This window comes from Marmota flaviventris, chromosome 18 (genome assembly GCF_047511675.1).
Source record: "Marmota flaviventris isolate mMarFla1 chromosome 18, mMarFla1.hap1, whole genome shotgun sequence".
NCBI classification, from domain to species: domain Eukaryota; kingdom Metazoa; phylum Chordata; class Mammalia; order Rodentia; family Sciuridae; genus Marmota; species Marmota flaviventris.
In genome coordinates, this window is record NC_092515.1 from 3,425,604 (window position 1) to 3,444,567 (window position 18,964).

Here is an 18,964-nt window from a genome sequence, read left to right on the forward strand (position 1 = left end):
TATAAGGAATGAAAGTTTATGCTTCACTTTACATCAATTATAAATATATCACAAAACACTTGAAATGGTTGACATTCTAAAGTTGGAATCTTTTAAAAACGTATAACTTTTTTCATACACTTAAAATTTGTACATAGAAAGTTAAAATGCAGTTGAAATCTGATAATTGAAAAATCATATATATTTTAAGTGAGAACTAATAATAAGTGGACATATTGGGCATTGGTTGACCTTTTAATTGTACCCCTTACCTCTTGTCCTCATGCAGGATCCTGGGATCTGAAGATAAATATCATCTATGGGAACTGGCAGAATGGCCTCTGGGCACCTGACCATGGGTGTGGTCTTCTTGACCCAGACTGTGGTTGGAATCCTGGGGAATTTCTGTCTCCTCTCCTCCTCCCTCTGCCTTTACTGCTCTGGGTGTAGGTTAAGATGCACAGATTGGATTATTAGGCACCTGACTGTAGCCAACTCCCTTTTCCTGCTCTGCAGGGGAGTCCCACAGACCATGGCAGTTCTTGGGTTTAGACATTTCTTCAGTGATCTTGGATGCAAACTTGTTTTCTATGTTCACAGGGTGGGCAGGGGTATGTCCTTCAGCAGCACCTGCCTCTTGAGTGTCTTCCAGGCCATCACCATCAGCCCCAGGGACTCCAGGTGGGCAGAGCTCCAAGTGAAAGCCCCCAGGTACACTAGCACCTCTGTGTTCCTGTGCTGGATCCTCCACCTGCTGGTCAATACCATTGTTCCTGTGCATGTGACTGTGAATAGGGGTGACATTAATATGACACAGAGAAAAGAATTTGAATACTGTTCTGCTAGTGGTTATGAAAAAAGTGTACACACAGTAAATGTAGTCTTGCTGTCGTTCCCTGATGTGCTGTGTTTGGGGATCATGCCCTGGGCCAGTGGCTACATGGTCTTTATTCTATACAGGCACAAACAGAGGTTCCAACACCTCCATGGCAAGAGTCCTGCCCCCAGATCCTCCCCAGAGTCCAGAGCGACTGTAACCATTCTTGTTTTGGCGAGCACCTTTGTGTCTTTGTACATGCTCTCCTGCAGCTTTCAGGTTTGCTTGGGTGTTTCTGGAAATCCCAGTCAGTTGTTGGAGCATCTCTCTGCCTTAACCAATATAGCTTTCTCAGCTCTCAGTCCCTTTGTTCTCATGAGAGGGGACTCCAAAGTCTCCAGACTCTGCTTCACCTGGAGTAGAGCATTCTCTTTTATCTGCATGACTATGTGAACTATATGCACATATAAATGTTCTGCTGTTACTCACCTACCTGGATTCATGAACACAATATGACAGAGTGTAAAACAAGCAAGTGTCAGAACACAGACATCTGCATGAGTGTAAACGAGCCATTATATGTGTTGAGTGTGTATGATGATTTGTTATGCTGCTTGTGTGGTAAGAAATAATATTATAAAATTGTAGATTAAGAATTAATAAAGAATGGAAGAATATCTTTGCCAGCTAATCTTATGGGGGATTAATGTTAAGAACCAACAACAACAACAACAACAAAAAACTGAAAAAATGAATACCAAAAAAACCCCAAGAAATAATTCAAATGATAAATGGGAAAAAGGACTAAACAGACATTTCTTAAAGGGAAAAACTCAAATAGCTAAAAATATATGAAAAATTGTTTATCATTCCTCTCAATTAGGAAAAAAAAATCGAAACTACATTGAGATTTCAACCACTCTACTGGGAATGACAATCACCAAGAACAGAAATACTACTAAATGCTGGTGAAGAGGCGGCAGAGGAGAGGTACACCCAGACATTGTGGTGGGACGGCATGACTCTTTTGAAAAGCAGTATGGAGATACCTCAAAGAACTAGTAATGGAACCACTGTACCTCCCAGCATCCCATGCTTGGTGTTAATCCAAAGAACAAAAAATCATTGTACTACAGTGATTCAGGAACATTAATAATTATTGTAGCACAATTCACAACAGCTAATTTATGAAACACTGTGCCCGTCCACAGATGAACGGATCCAGAAAATGTAGTATATATGCACAATGGAGTTTTACTCAGCCACGAAGAAAAATGAAGTGAGTCATTTGTGGATAAACGGATGAAACTGGAGAACATCAGGCTAAGTGAAATAAGACAGACTCAGAAAGTCAAGAGTGGAATGATTTCTCTCATATGCAGAAACAAGGGCAAAAGAAAAGAAAAAGGGGGAATAGGCAGATCCTAGGAAAACTGATGAAAACTGAAAGGGAAGAAGGAGGGTTGGGAGCAGGGAGGGACTGGGGAATGAAATTGACCAAATTTTGCTTTGTACATATCTGCATATGCCACAGTGAATTCCTCCTTTATGTATATCTATATAGCACCAATTAAAGATAATTAAATACCAGAAAGACCAGTAGGGGGCTAAATGGAACAGATTATGTTCCATGCATGTACGATTAGGTCAAAATGAACCCACTATTATATACAAAGATATGAAAAATTGTGCTCTATTCATGTAATAAAGATTGTAATATATTCTGCTGTCATGTATTTAAATAAATAAAATCAATTCAATAATAAATAAATAAATAAAAAAGCAAAAAATGAACCCACTATTATGTATAACTATAATTCACTAATAAAACATAATAAAATGTATAAAATATTAACTACATGAAAAAAAAATACCATTTATTATCTGCTTTTGATATCTATGCCAGGAGGGTATTTATGAATGGTTAATCTTTTCAAAAATATAACAGAATATAGTGAAAGATATGTCTTCAACAGGAACACTTACTCTATTTTTGTTGACTATAACAAAAATTGTGACATGATTTATCACCTTATGTGTGCTCTTCATGATATTTTATTTTTCCATCTTTCTTTTATAATAACTTTGAGATACATTTTATGTTTCATTACTAGTTTTATGTTTATTTTATCTTTGTGATCAACCTAGACTATTGCTTATTTTAAGATATACTAAGCACAGGTTAGAGATTTAATATCTGTGGACTTGGGTAATTTCACATTATTATATTTGCCTTCCTTTAGAAATATTCTGATATTGGGGCTTTGAGGGAAGCTCATGATAGAGTGCCCACCTAGTGTATGTGAGGCACTGGATTCAGTCCTCTGAACACAAAACTAATTGTCATGCATGTGAAATATTTAATGCTCCATTAATATGTCATCCATGGTGTTCACATGATGTTTAAAAAAAAACCACTAGGAATGGCTCTGAGTCTTGTCAGACAAAAATCAGAACATGCTGGCCACAGAGCTCTCCTCATGATTCCTGTTGTCCCTCACCTGAAGGGTGAGCCTATTCTGACAAATATAAGCAGAGAGCATTTCATATTATATTGTTCTTGATACAGACATCATACAACAGGAACTCTGTTGACCATGGCTTTTAAATTCCACGGGTTGCTTTAATTTATCTGTATTTTTTTTTTTATGGTTTGTAAATCCTTTTTCAGCACTGAATTATGCTATGTGAATGTCACACCACTGCCTTAATCATTCTCTGCAGATAGGAATGTGTTTCCCAGTTAGTTCAATTATTTGGAAAAGTCATAGACACTTGAATTCTAGAAAACATTTTAGGTTGACACACACACAAATTTGTACTGCATATACACATAGTAGTGGAATTGGAGTGTTGTTGTTTAAATCCAATCTGATTTCAGTAAAACTGCAAAATAGTTTTGCATAATGTTGATCAATTTTCACATTTACTGGAAGGGTGTGGTTTTCTTAGTGTTCCAAAATTCTTACCGATACTTGGTATTTTGTTTGGTCTATTTCTTTATGAAAATATGAAGATTTATTTGCACTTCCCTGATTTCTAAGGAGATTGAATAGTTTTCACATTCTTTTAAGCCTTTTAATATAGTTTACTTTAAAGAGTTTATAATACAGTGGTTCCATTTCTAGATTTTGAGAAATCAACATACTGTTTTCTAGAGTCACTATAGTAATTTACAGTCCCAACAACAATGTGCAAGTGTACCTTTTCACAGCATCCTTGCCAGCATTTATATCATTTGTATTCTTGGTGATTGCCATTCTAACCAGTACGAGATGAAACCTCAATGTAATTTTAATTTACTAGAAATGGTGAACATTTTTCATATATCCATTGGCCATTTGTTTTTCTCTTGAGACGTGTCTATTTAGTTCTTCTGCTCATTTATTAATTGGGATATTTGGGGGGGGTTGGTATTAATTTTTTAAAGTTCTTTATATATTCTGGGTATTTATTCCCTTCTAGAGTAGTAGCTAGAAAAGATCTTCTCTGAGTTTAGAAGGCTCTCTCTTTATGCTCTTAATTATTTTCTTAGTTTGCAGAAGCTTTTAAATTTGATGCATCCCAAATTTAGTGCATAATCAACTGCTCCATTGCTTCTATGACTGTGTTGATACAGAACATTATGTCAGGAAGCAAGAGTGGAACACAACAGCTTACCTCATGGTCCAGGGACAAAATATATCCTCGGAAAAGCACCCAATTAGGCCCCATCTCCTCACTCCCTAACCCCTCTCAGTAGCCCATATAAGTCCACCCACAAACAAGTTTATTGATGTGTTAGAGCCTAAAGATTAAATCACCTTCCAAAGGCCCTACCTCTGAACACAGCCACCTGGGAACGAAGCTTGGATCACATGATGTAAAACATAACATGGAGCCAACACTGGAACAATTTCCTCAGTTTCTCATCTCCGGTTGGTCTAATAAGGAACACTGCCCAGGACACATGGTCAACATGTTATATCTTCTCAGGGTTCCCATCTGCTATTTATTTCCATATTCCATTTTGGTCAAAAAAGAGAGTTAGTGGATTGCAATGTTCTAACATTTTTCAGGATTTTAATGGCCTATGTGGTGAGCTATGCTGTGAGAGGTTCCTTGAGCTATTGATAAAACTGTGTATTCTGCTGTTTGGTGGAGTACTTTCTATAGGCTTGTTAGGCTTGATTGTTTTGCAGCATTGTCTTTATATCCTTGCTTCCTTATGCATACTGTGTGATTTTCTTATCCACTATGGAAAGTAGGATAATTAAGGCTTCTCGTGTGCCTGTGATGCTGTCTACTGATTCATTTCTGTCAAAATTGCCTCAGATAGTTGGAAACCCAAGGCAAACTGCATATATATTATAATTATATAGGTTCATAGTGAACACATGTCTTTTGGTCTGTTGTTTTTCTTTTCTTTCTTTTGTTCTATCTTTCTTTTATTTTTTTTACAGTTTCTCTCTTAAAGGGCTCTTTGCATGATAGAATAATAATGACCACTGTAAACCATGAAATAAACATTATAGTTTGGTTCATAGTTGCATGGGGAGTATTTTTCATTCCTTTGCTTGCAGCCTCTTTGTGTTCCTCTATCTATATTGAGTCTATTTTAGACAATATCTAGGTCAAAAATGTTTTTATTTTTTAAATACCTTTGAGCAATTTAGGCAATTTGATTGTAAAATTTAATCCATTGATATTTTAAAATTATTGCGAAAGATTCTAAGAACATGATCTGAAAATACTCAGTTATCCACTAGCTGCTTATAGAATCAAAACAACTTGAGAGTATGGCTATTAATGTGGGTGACTATATAAAGGAACTGAAGTTTAGTTTTGAATAGAGCAAGGCAGAGTTTGAAAATGCTGGTGACATCTGAGACTGGAACAGAGCTCTTAACACCCTACATCACTGCAGATGCTTGAGGCAGAAGTGAATGCGGGGGAGTGAGGTGCAGATCTAGAGAACACAAGTTGCTCAGATCTGAGCACCATGCAGAGATTCAGTCTAAACAGAGAGTTAACTTGGAGTTCTCATCACTTACCAGCATTAGGCACAGAGTCTATACTTCAGTCTAGGCACTGTCTTGGGAAGGTCACAGTTAAGTAACTCTCCCTGACAAGATCAGAAAGTAGTGTCAGGGAGCCATATAAAGAAGGTGATGCTGTATCACGGAGTCACTGTGCAACATCACTGTGCAGTACTGGGGAGCCAACTTGAGAAGTTGGCTGGCACTATCAGGAAGCCTTCTGAAGGAAATCCTGACATGACTGTCCATCCATGTACAGAAAACTGTTCTACACACAGCCCAAAGCCTCCAAGGTCCACCACAGCCACCTACAGTGGGAACAGAACAATATGCAGTGCTCATATGACAATTTGGATACTGGAGAGTGAAACCAATCACACTTTGTTTTGTACATGTATTAATAAGCAAATGTCAACTATTCTGGATGATGACTCTGTATCATAAAAATAGATAAGGAACCTATTATTAAAAATAAATATAAGAAGCTGGAGGTGGTGGTTCATGCTTGTAATCCCAGCAACTATGGAGGCTGAGGCAGGAGGATCTCAAGTTCTAATGCAGCCTCAGCAACTTAGCAAGGCTCTGAGCAATTCAGTGAGACCTGTCCCTAAATAAAATATAAAAAATGGCTAGGAGTGTCTTAGTGGTTAAGCACTCCTGGGTTCAGTCCCTGGTACCTTCTCCAATAAACAAATAAAAAACAAAAATAAATAGATAAATAAATAAATGAATGGAAAACTAATAGAGTAGAAGGGGTCATGGCCAAGAATGAGGGGAGGGAATGGAAAAGTACTAGGTATTAATATGAAGCAAATTATGTTATATAAATATATGAGTATGTTAAAATGAACCCCACTATTATGTAATGCACTAATAACAATATTTTCCAAAATAGAGAGGTAGAACTAAGAAATTGCTGAAGTAAAGGAATTATTATGTCTATTTGGTCAGTTGTTTTCTGTATTTCTCAGTCTTTTTTTCATCTTGATTTTTCTAGGGGCATGCATTGATCTGCTATCATTTCTTTTTATTTCTTGTATAATGGGCTTACAATAGCCATCATAACATTACAAGTATATACTTTAAGCTGATTATAAATTGCTAGACTCCATATAAAGCTGTTTGGTTTATTTTTCAGTTAATTTTTAAATTTTTTAATTTGTTCTTATTACACATGATAGTAGAATGCATTTATGCAGTTTGATATATCAAAGATAAATGGAGAATAATTTCTTACTTATTGTGCATGGGGTAGAATCACATCAGTCATGCAGTCATATATTTACACAAGGTATTAATGTCTGTTTCATTAACTATATCCTTCCCACCCCCATGCTCACCTCCCTACATTCCCCTCTACCTAAAGTAAATCTATTCTTCCTTAAAGCCCCCACCCCGATTGTGGATTGGCACTCACGTATCTGTCTTTATGTCTACCCGCACAATCACATTGCTGATATCACAAACCATACCTATTCAGACTGCATAATGATTAACAGTTTTATGAATATTCATATGCTTTGTCTTTCAAATTCTGTGGTGATATTAAAACTCTTCTATGCATCAGTACATCAGAACTACTGAATTCTGTATTTTGCATGTATCAAAATGTCTCATAAAGCCTTGCTTTCCCATGTAAGTTTGTTTTGCTTTCAGAAATTTGTTTTTCATTGTGTGGATTACATTTATCATTTCCTATAGGGCAGTTGTTGTGCTGCTGATGTTTTCCTTAGCATATTTTTAAGCTGCACTTGGCATATACTATTGGTAAATAATAACATGTCAGCGTAACATTTATTATAGATATTTGCACAACGTGTAATGATCAGACAAGAGAATTGGACATAGCCATCGCCTGAAATATTTACCATTTCTTTATGGTGAGAGCATTCAAAACATTCTCTACAAGCTTTTTTTCTTTAAAAATAATTAATTGTTGCCAACCACTGTTATCTTATTTTCCAGTGGAAGACTAGAGATGAACTGTAAGAGCACACCACAGAAAGCCTTGAGAATGTCTCCTCTGATTGTGCTCCACTTCATTTCCCTCACAACTACTCAGGTGTGGGGAAGCCCTGCCTTGAGAGAGTCCCTTGTACAATTTTACCAGAGCATGTCTTTAATTTTTGTCTTCATGTCTCATTTTCATAATTTTTTTTTAACATTGAAACTATTTCATTAATATTAGGTCTGCTTTGATGATGTCTGACCAGTGATCTTTGAGAGCACCATCGTAATTCCTTGAGAACTCCATAACCAAGGCCAATATGAGATAAAAATATCCCTGATAAATGTGTGGGTTCTGAAAGCTCATGAACATGCTGTCCCTGGCTCCCTCAGTCCCCTTGTGCCTACACCAGAGACAGGAAAGCACTGCGATTAGACCAGTTAATGACTCTACAATGGCCAACAAGTCTTCAAGTGAAAGGAGGCATCACACCTCTCTCACTATAATCAAAAGATACAAAAGGCTAGGTCTAATGCAGAAGTCACGGCAAAAGGTAAGGTGAGTGAGCGAGGCCTCTCGTGCCAAACAGGTGGCCACATCACTAACACAAGAGAAAAGCTTCTGGGGGAGTCTTAAAATGTGATCCAGAGAACCCTAGATTGGTAAGAAATGAAGCCAAATTACTCCTGATTTAGCAAAAGTTTGGAGGCCTGCATGGAACATCCCATTGGCCATAGGTGAGTCAGTCCAGACCCTCACTCTAACTTGGGGAAGGCTCTGAGAGTTGTGGAAACTGCAGAGGAAGAGCTGGAAGCTAGAAAAGATTTCTCCAGAATGTGAAAGGGGAATGGAAAGCAGCAACTGTGGACGTAGAAGGGGCAGCAGGTTATCCAGGAGACAGTCAAGTTGATTTGATGACAGAGGTTACACTAAAGGGTTTTCATGAAAACAAAACTATCTTATTCTGAAGAAAGAACCCACTTCCTCCATCACACTTTACCTTCCTTCAGTTACCGTGTGGTTGATACTGTCTGAGATTCACCGATTGGATTACATCTGTCATAACTTAATCATCCCCCCCCCAAACCTTCCTGCATCATTTCACACATGATTTTTTTTGGGGACACTTAATATCATAGAATAAATGAGAAGAAATAAAGAAATCCCTCAGCAGTGTGATGGCATTTGCAAGACAAAATTTATAGCACTGAGTGCCTACATCAAAAAATAGATTCCAGGGGCTGGGGATGTGGTTCAAGCGGTAGCTCGCTCGCCTGGCATGTGTGCGGCCCGGGTTCGATCCTCAGCACCACATACAAATAAAGATGTTGTGTCTGCCAAAAACTAAAAAATAAATATTAAAAAATTCTCTCTGTCTCTCTCTCTCCTCTCTCTCTCTTTAAAAAAATAGATTCCAAATAAAAATATAATGTTCCATCTCAAGGCTTTAGAAAAGAACAAATTTATTCTGGAATCAGTAGAACAAAGTAATAATTAAGATCACAGCCAAAATTAATGAAACTGAGGATAAAAATATAGAAAGGATCAACACATGACAGAGTTGGTTCTTCAAAAAGATAGATAAGATTGATAAGTACTTAGTCAAACATACCAAGAAAGAAAATCCAAATGAACAAAATGAGAGATAAAAAAACAGATATCACTACAGACACTAATGAAATTCAGATGATAATTAGAAACTATTTTGAAAATTTATACTCCAATAAACTGAAAAATCTAGAAGACAGTGACAATTCTAGACACATAAGATCTGCCCACATTGAATCAGAAAGATATAGAAACCTGACAAAACCACTATGAAATAATGAAATTGAAAAAGCAACTAAAAGACTTCCAACAAGGAGAAACCTAGGGTCAGATGGATTCTCAGCTGAGTTCTGCTAGACCTTTAAAGGAATAACACCGTCTTTCTCAAATTATTTCCATGAAATTAAAAATAAGGGAATACTCAAGTATATTCCAGGAAACCAGTATAACCCTGATCCCCAAACCAGTGAAAGACACATCAAGGAAACAAGGTCACAGACTCAAATCCCTGAAGTACATAAAGGCAAAATCCTTTATAAAATATTAGCAAACCACATTCAAAAAAACACATAGATAGTACATCAAGATCAAATGGCTTTCATCTAAGGCATGCAAGATTGTTTCAACATGAAAATCAGTAAAGGTAATTCTCCATTTAAATAGAGTTAAGTACAAGGACCATATGATTTTTTCAATAGATGCACACAAGGTCTTTGGTAAAATCCAGCAGGAATTCTTTTTAAAAATGCTGGAGAATATAGAAATTCAAGGAACTTACTTCAACATTATCAAGGCTATATGTGTCACCAACTTAAAGCCAACATCATATTGAATATAGAAAAACTGAATGCATTTCCTCTAAAATGAGGAACAAGACAAAGATGTACACTGTCACCACTCCTATTCAATACAGTTCTTGACCCTCTGGCCAGATTGGTCAGGAAGAGAAGGAAAATAAAGGGCTATCATTTGGAAAGAAAGAAGTCAAATTTTCTGTTTGGCGATGAGATGATCCTACACCTAGAATACCTGAAAAACTCCACCAAAGACTTCTACATGTGGTAAATGAATTCAGCAAATTAGAATGGAACAAAATTAATATTCAAAAAATCAACAGCTTTTTTTGTAGTACAATAGTGATTATGCTGAGAAAGAAATGAGAAAATCTACACCTTTCACAATTGTCTAATGAAACTTGGAAATTTATCTAAGTAAGGAGGTGAAAGAGCACTGAAGAAAGAAGTTGAAGAGGACCTTAGAAGATTGAACACCTCCCGCGTTCTCTGATAGGCAGAATCAGTATTGTCAAAATGGCCATATTACTGAAAGTACTATATGTACGCAATAAAATCCCCTTCAAAATGCCAATGATTTTCTTCAGATAATTAGGAAAGAAATTTAAAAAATTAGTTGGGAAGAATACGAGACCCAGAATAGCCAGAGAAATCCTGAGCAAGAATATCAATGTAAGAGCCATCACAGTATCTGATCTTAAATTTTACTACAGGACAATAGTAACAAAACCAGCATGAAATGGGTAGGTACAAAAGTACGACTCAAGACAGATGGAATAGAGAAAGCACAGAGACAAACTCACATTCTTACAGTCACCTGATAATTTGGAAAAGAATCTGATAATTTGAAAATTTGCTAAAAATATAGGTTGGAGAGAACATAGTCTTTTCAACAAATGGTGCTGGAAAACTGGCTATCTGTACGTAGAAGAATGAAGCTAGATCCCCCTCTCTCACCCTGCACAAACATCAACGCAAAATGGATCAACCACTTTGGAATTAAAGTGAAAAATTTGCAACTGCTACAAGAAAACATTGGGTCAATGCTCCAATATGTTGATGCAGCCCTGACTTCCCTAGCAAGAACTCTAAAGGGTTAGGGCTGTAGCTCAGGGGCAGAGCACTGGGTTCAGTCCATCACACAACTTAATATACACAAATAAAACAAAGAATGTCTTTGTTTTATTTGTTTATATTACTATATATACAGATCCTTTTTAAACAATGGTTTAGAAAGAGAACTACAGATCATTTTTAAACAATGGTTTAGAAAGAGAACTCTAAAGCCCAATCAAGGATCTATAAGTAGGATGGCATCAAACACGTACAAAGGCCAAGAAAGTGGAAGAATATCTTTAGCAATTGTATTAATCCTCTAAAAGGGGATTAATATCCATCTCCTAGATATACATTCATTTGTATAAAGAATTAAAAAAGCTTAACAAAACCAAAAACAACAAAAAATAAGCCAATGGAAAATTGGCAAAGGAACTGAGTAATTATTTCTCAAAAGAAGAAACATAAATGGCCAACAAATATATGAAAAGATATTCAACTTCTCTAGCAATCAGGGAGATGCAAACCAGAAGTGCATAAAGAGTTCATCTCATTCAAGTCAGAACTTCATGTGATTTTTGTTTCTGTGTGTCATAATTTTATTTTTCATTGTAAAGTGTTGATTTCCTTTAGCATTTTCACTAGGGCAGGTATAGTGCTTATAAATTCCCTGAGGTTCATTTTTATATCCTCTTTATTTTTGAAGGACAGTTTCTAGACACACTGTTAATGGTTGGTATTTTTCATTTGATCAAAGTTTTCTTTTAAATGTGATTCTAGGGATGGAAACCAGGGCTCCAGGCAAGTGCCCCACCACTGAGTTCCAAATCTAGCCCTCATTCAGAACCTTGAATATATTATTCATTCTGGCCTTCAGTGTTTTCCTCCTGGACTTCTTACGGTTGTGGTCCCATTTTGTTTTTTATGTTAAGAGGTGGTTTAACATTTCCAAACAAAATATTTCTTATCAGTTTTTAAAAATTATTTACAAAAAGTTTCATTTCCAATACTTCTACTTTTAAGTATATCAAGCACTTCTGAATATATAGAAGGACTAGACATTTCACAAAAGACCCTGTCCACTATTTACACAGCACTGGTAAATAAAATTGCACGCGTAGCAGTGGTTAAGTATGAGGCACCTTCTAACATGATCATTTTGTCCTGAACATTTCCCTCCTCAGTTCCTTCTATTTTCAGTCCAGTGGACCAGTACAGGCATATGTAACACTTGAGATGGCTGAACAAATCCACATCCAAAAGTCATTACAGAGGACAAGCTTTCCCTATGAATTTCAACAAAAAATGTAAAAAATGTTCTAATTTTACTAACTACTTGGTCATACACTGGCAACCTCTTTAATATCTAGAGACTAGATATAGCAAAATTGGGACTGATTTTTTTTTGTCAATTATATACACTATATACACAGCAAACCAAAATGCACAAAACACAGAAAACTGATGTCTGAGAACGTCCAAGTATGAACACACTAACATATTACCTTTTGCAATTGCTTCCTTCCCACCTCCTCCACATCTCTGAGCAAGTACTGACAGTACTACACTGCTCACAGAGGTGGTTTAATACTTCCATTCCTAAAAGACTATTTCATATGAATTTTAGCAGAAAGATATTTACAAAATGATATTTTACTACCTCTACACTTAACATACATTGGGCACCTCTAAACATCTAGACAAGACTAGAGGACTCAATTTGTCCACTCTGTAACAGTCTTGAATACACTGTACATGTAACAATAGTTCCCATTTGAAAATGACTTCAAAATATGAGCATTCTGATCCCTCATTGACCCAGTGGGCTATAATGCTCAAATTTTCAGAAGACAGTCCTTCCTAGGAATTTTAACACAAAACATACAAAATTGGTTTACTAATTCTACTTTTGTCATACACTGGCAACCTCTTTAACATCTAGAAAGACTAGATATAGATTAGGAGGACTCATTTGTCCTTCATACACAGTATGTACACAGCAAAGTAAAATAAAACCCACAGACAACTCTTGGCTCTCGGGAAGCACACTGGCTCGGTGCTCCCCAGGACCAGCACACAACTCTGGATACTCAACAGGGGTTGGCTATTGCACCCCCCCCCCACAAATTTTTGTAATAATTTTAACAAAAAGAAATTTACAAAATGTGTTATTTATTTTACCACTTCTACTTTTAACATGTATCAGGCAGGCACTTTAGAATATCTAGAAAGCCTAGCTATTAAAAAAAAATTCTTAAAATTTTCAACTATATATACATTAATGAGGAATAAAATGCACACACAAAACAATGGTCATTATTTGAAAAATGTCTTTCACGTAAAACCAGTGTGGCAGGACCTCCTTCTCACGGCCACTCTTCTCTATGTCCAACAACCCACTGAACCAACGTGGACAAGTGTCGCTCCCGGAGGTGGCCTTACAAATCCATTTCAAAGTCACTTCCAGAAGGCATTTCTGATTTTTTCAAACAAATGGACATTCACAAGACGTTATTTTCTAACTCTATCACACCTCGGGCACCTCTTCACATCTAGAATGTCCCGATGTCGCACAGGTTTTGAAGGGTCGGGGGCAGGTGGAGAGCAGCTTTTCCCTTACACACACAGGCCTGCTAGGAAGGCCACCAATCCATCCCAAAGGGTGGCGGGGGTTCTGACTGGTCAGATACGGCAAGTGACTCTACGTTTCTCTCTTTGGTAGAACCAATGCCAACAGGCGAGGCCGCTGACCGTCCACCGGTGGTCGTCTTCGGGGGCTTCGCTCACCTTCCAGGACGGTTCCAGGTTTGCCTTGCCGAGACCAGGCGCGCTCTTGAGGAGCCGCACGGAGAGCGCTCGCGGAGGGCCCTGGTCTGTGCGGCTCCGCTGTCCAGATGTCCACCGCAGGGCCGAGCTTTCCAGTGACCACGCTCCTTCTTGGGACCTCGAAGCCCCCGCCGGCCTCCTTTCTTCTCCCTACGCCCATCACCACCCAAAAGCGCCAATCCTCCAAGGCAGCTTCACCTGGGACGGACGGGATTGGGTCAGGAGACCCCGCAGCCCGTGGGGTCCAGGGTCCGACAGGTCGCCGTACACCATCAGGTCATCCAGCGTGGGTGGTAGGCTCACCAGTCCTTCACAGCCAGGCCAGCCAGTGGGCAGTCGCAGCAGGAAATCCAGGGAGCTGCAGGGGAAGCCACTTCCTGTCCCGGGTACCCCAGTTCATCGCTGGCTCGGGGCCGGGGTCCCCCGAGGGCCCCGGAGAGCAGGCCAGTGCTCTGTTCTCACCACGCTCTCTGCAGGACAGCTCTTTGCGGGCCTGTGCTTCTATTTTCACTGGTCAGTGTGATCCAGTTGACCAGTGTAACCAACGAATATCACAGACAGTTGGCAAAGAACCTGAATAGTCATTTCTCAGAGAAAACAAATGGTAAATGGGTGTATGAAAAATTTACAATTCCCTAGTCATCAGGAAAGCGCACGTTGAAACCACCATGGGGTATCACCACATGCTGTTAGAATGGCTACTAAGGAAACAGACAAAAGCTAAAAAAAAATGAAGAGGATGTGATAAAAATGGGACCCTTACATATCCTTGTGGGGAAAGGAAGTCAGTACAGCCATTGTGGAGAAAAGTACAGAGCTTCCTCAAGAAATCCAAAACAGAACTACATGAAACCTATCCATCTCACCACTCGGAGTGCAAATTTCAGGGAAATGTAGTCGGTATGTTGAAGAGATGTCTACACTCTCACGCTCATTACAGGATTTTACACAATAGCCAACACAAGGGGTCAACCTAAGACTCCATCAATGGATGAATGGTAAAGGAAATGTGGATTATATGCACAACAGGATACAATGTGGTCTGAAAAATGCAGACCTGTCATTTTCACATGGATGAACTTGGAAGACACTATGTTAAGTGAAATAAGCCAGGCACATGAACACAAATACTGCCTGATCCCACAAACATGTGGAATGGAAACTGTTGAACTCAGAAGAATAGAAAGATGATCATCAGTGGTGGGAACATGGGGTGAGTTGTCACCCCATGTCAAGGAATAAAAATCATAGGAGGATTACATTTAGGAGCTCTATTGTACAAGATGATGGTTTCAGTCAATTGCAGTGTATTGTATTCTTGGAAGTTGCTACAAGAGTAGATTTTATGTTATCACAAAAAGTTGTGATGTAGTGTATGTATTAATTAGCTCAGTATAATCATTCTGTATGTATAGTAATGCATTTCTGTATCAGGAATTGAATCCAGGGGCACTTTATCACTGAGCTAAATTCCAGTCCTTTATGTTCATATTTTGAAAAAGGGTTTCGTTAAGTTGCAGAGGCTGCCTCAAACTTTCTTCCATCTGCCTCAATTGCTTGAGTTGTTGGAATTACAGGTAGGTGTGCACCACTGCATCTGGCACATATATAATTCTTATGTATCACTTAGAATGGAAAAATAGTACACCTTCTTCACTCTGAATCCTTCATCTGTCAGGTCTCAACATTTTCTGCATCAGCATGTGAGGCTGTGTCTGTCCCTAGGCATTAAGGCAAAGGAAGTGTTTTTCCAAAACACTCACGTCCTCTCTCTTTAGACCTGATTATAGAAACTTCGATAATCATAGAAACTTCTAAGTGCCTGTGGTAATTGGGACTTGGAAGAAAGTCTTATTAATGTCAACATCACAATCATGTGCTGTTGCTGAAACTATAAGTGAAGGGATAATTGTGTTTCTTTGGGGAGTTGAGGTCCCAGGGTGGGGGACCCAGCCTCAAGGTCTGGCTGCCTCCCTCCCACATGACACAGGGTGTCATGACTGTCAGTTGAGCCTGGCTTTCTGGAAGCAGGAAAGAGTCGGTGAGTATTCTCAATTCAGCCTGTGAAACAGTGTGTAAGGGGATCAGCTATAAATGAGTCTGTGTCTGCTTAGGCAACACGTCTGGAAACATGGTCCATCTGGGGTGACAAAGCCACCTATGAAGGAGGAAAAGGTACAGGGCTGAGCTTTCAGAGTGACTGCAGTCTGAGACCCTACCCCAGCCTCTCTCTGCTCCTAATATCCTTTAACACAGCAGTGCTAATGATGGTCATGGGAATTTGTTCCAAGAAGTATTGAGGACTGCTCTGTATGAGCACTGAGACTGTGATTCAGGAGCCAGTGGACTCTTCAGCCTACTCTGCAGACACGGCCAGGACACTAGGGTGCCCAGTGTTGCTTCAGTAAATGTTCCATGTCTGCAATGATGAGTTCGAGGGTGTCAACAGAGCCACCAGTTTTATATCTCAACAATGGGATCAAATGGCAATTTCTGGAGTGTAATGAGAGTTCTTCTACTTGGGCTTGATGTATTTAATGGAGGTGATAATTTGTTCTCTCTGAAAATATTTGTACGTTATTGATCAATGTGGGACAGTATTTCTTCATGAAATGAGGGAAGGAGATTTATAAGAAAAGCTAATATTATATGCATGAGATTCACACAGCATTAAGGATTTAACATCTTTCAGATTTAAATATGTCTCATGACACCTGTCAGGCTGTAAAGATTCTAATGTTGTTTTCAGTCTCTACTTTTCTTTTTTTTGTTTTCACAAGATCTGACGCCTCCACATTTCATTCTACATACTTGTCTTGTGTTTTAGCATCATTCCCAAATTACGTTACCTTTTACTTGTTTTTGTACAATGAGAAGTTCACCATTATATGCTACCTAATGATGACAAATTTAATTCTACCATAAAATTGTTTGCTGCTTCTCTAAATTTTATAGACCTTAGTTTACACCAAGACAGTGTCTGTGGTAGATACCATTGGCAAAAAGTTATGTGATTATTTCTGTTGATATTCTAATATGTATTTCTATTCAGTAAATCAAATTTGACCACAGAAAATTATCAGGTGCACAAATATTTTATCAAGTCTTTGCATCTTCATTTACAAGTGATACTGGGTATAAAATAAATTATTCATAGAAAATAGGAAATTATCACATTCAATCAGCGGATTTCAAGTATCACAAAATATATGTCTGTTTGGATTACTGAATGAAAACCATTTAGCTATGATGATATAGTACCGAAATGAGCACCATCAATGTAATCTGGCCGCTAAGTACAAAACCTTTTCATTAATATTTGGATGAGTCACAGAGTATTATTTTTATTGAATTATCTTTTTTTCTTTTGGGGTACTGGGGATGATCCTGGAGAGTAGTTACCACTGAGTTATGCCCTCAGCCCTTTGCATTTTTAATTTGGAGACAGGGTCTCCTTTAGTGGTTGAGGTGGACCTTGAACTTGTGACTCTCCAGTCTCAGCCTCCAGAGTCATTGGGATCAAAGGCATGTGTGACCATGCCTGGAGCCAAATTTTCTTTATGTGTAAAAGAAAAATATTATTAGGTATTGAGGCAGAAGTTTCTGTTCATTAAATTATCATGTTAAATGTTATAATAGTTAAACCATTAGTCACAGAGGACCATACAATGTAAATGCGACACAAACCAGAGACTTTGGAAAACTCTTAACAATGAAAATCTATGTTATAAGAAATTCTTAAGGAGAACTGATGGTAGGTGAAAAAATTTGAATTTTATTTTATGTGACATATTAACCCTACAACTTTTCTTTTGGTACAGAATCCTGTTTTCAATGTTTAAATGAAGTCCTGGATAATAGTAGGATGACCTCCAAGGTTTTGAGATTTGGAATAGTCTTCCTTTTGCAGATTTTCATTGGAACTCTGGGAAATTTTTCACTCTTGTTTTATCATGTCTTCCTTCACTTCAGTGGATTCAGATCAAGGCCCACAGACTTGATTCTCAGGCACCTGACTGTGGCCAACTCCTTGGTCCTTCTCTCAAGAGGAATCCCAGAGATCATGGCAGCTTTTGGGTTGCGAAGTTTCCTCGGTGATATTGGATGCAAGCTTGTTTTCTCTGTTCACAGAGTGTCCAGAGGTGTGTCTGTTACCACCACCTGCCTGTTGAGTATCTTTCAGTACATCACCATCAGCCCCAGGAACTCCAGGTGGGCAGAGCATAGAGTGAAAGCCCAGAAGTCTATTGACTTGTTTAATTTCCTCTGCTGGGTCCTACACATGCTGCTAAATATCAGAACTCCTATGCTTATGACTGACAGATGGAGCAACAGCAACCTCAGCACAGGTATAGATTTTCTATACTGTTCTGCTGTGCTCCGCGACAGAGACGCAGACTCAGTATTTGCAGCATTGACTTTCTCACATGACGTTTTGTGTTTGGAACTCATGATCTGGGCCAGTGGCTCCATGGTTCTCATTCTGAACAGGCACATGCAACGTGTCCACCATATTCATAGATACCAAGTGTCATCAAGATCTACTGCTGAGACCCGCGCTACACGAAGCATCCTTGTCCTGGCGAGTGCCTTCATTTTCTCCTATGCCCTGTCCTCCATTATTCATGTTTGCTTTTCTGAGTTTGGTACAACTGCGTGGTGGCTGGTGAGCACCTCTGCCTTAGTCAATGGGTGCTTCCCCACAGCCAGCCCCTTCATCCTCATGGGTCGCGAACGCTGCGTATCCCACCTCACCTGGAGGAAATAAGCAAACAGCTCAACTCACACGGGTACCTTATTTTTCTGTGTATCATGGTTGCACTCTCTGTCACGGAATCTTAATTGCAATTATGAAGCCAGCCTAGTTGCAGAGAGAGGTAGACAGCTAAAGCATTTGTTTCTCTAACCAAGAGTAATAAAGAACAGTACCACATGAAATCAGTTTACTGTTTATTTTTTAAAAAAATAATTTTGTATA

The 18,964-nt window shown here is 38.5% G+C and overlaps 2 protein-coding genes across 2 annotated transcripts; both read left to right on the forward strand.

The window, feature by feature from the left end:
- The first annotated feature begins 313 nt into the window (after nucleotides 1-313).
- LOC139702769 (vomeronasal type-1 receptor 4-like) lies at nucleotides 314-14,509 on the forward strand. Its single transcript, XM_071604919.1, has 2 exons — nucleotides 314-1,075; nucleotides 13,883-14,509. Exons 1-2 carry the CDS (start codon nucleotides 314-316, stop codon nucleotides 14,507-14,509), a joined length of 1,389 nt encoding a protein of 462 aa, XP_071461020.1.
- Nucleotides 14,510-17,851: 3,342 nt separating this feature from the next.
- On the forward strand, nucleotides 17,852-18,754 carry LOC114078789 (vomeronasal type-1 receptor 2-like). Its single transcript, XM_027919841.2, has one exon. The coding sequence runs from the start codon at nucleotides 17,852-17,854 to the stop codon at nucleotides 18,752-18,754; it is 903 nt and encodes a 300-aa protein (XP_027775642.2).
- Nucleotides 18,755-18,964: the final 210 nt, after the last annotated feature.

Bases quoted from the DNA above. Each gene is read 5' to 3' on its own strand.
- LOC139702769 (XM_071604919.1), top strand. From the start codon at position 314: ATGGCCTCTGGGCACCTGACCATGGGTGTGGTCTTCTTGACCCAGACT. The intron at 1,076-13,882 runs GTTTGCTTGGGT...TCTCTTTGGTAG, and splicing joins TGCTCTCCTGCAGCTTTCAG to AACCAATGCCAACAGGCGAG.
- LOC114078789 (XM_027919841.2), top strand. From the start codon at position 17,852: ATGACCTCCAAGGTTTTGAGATTTGGAATAGTCTTCCTTTTGCAGATT.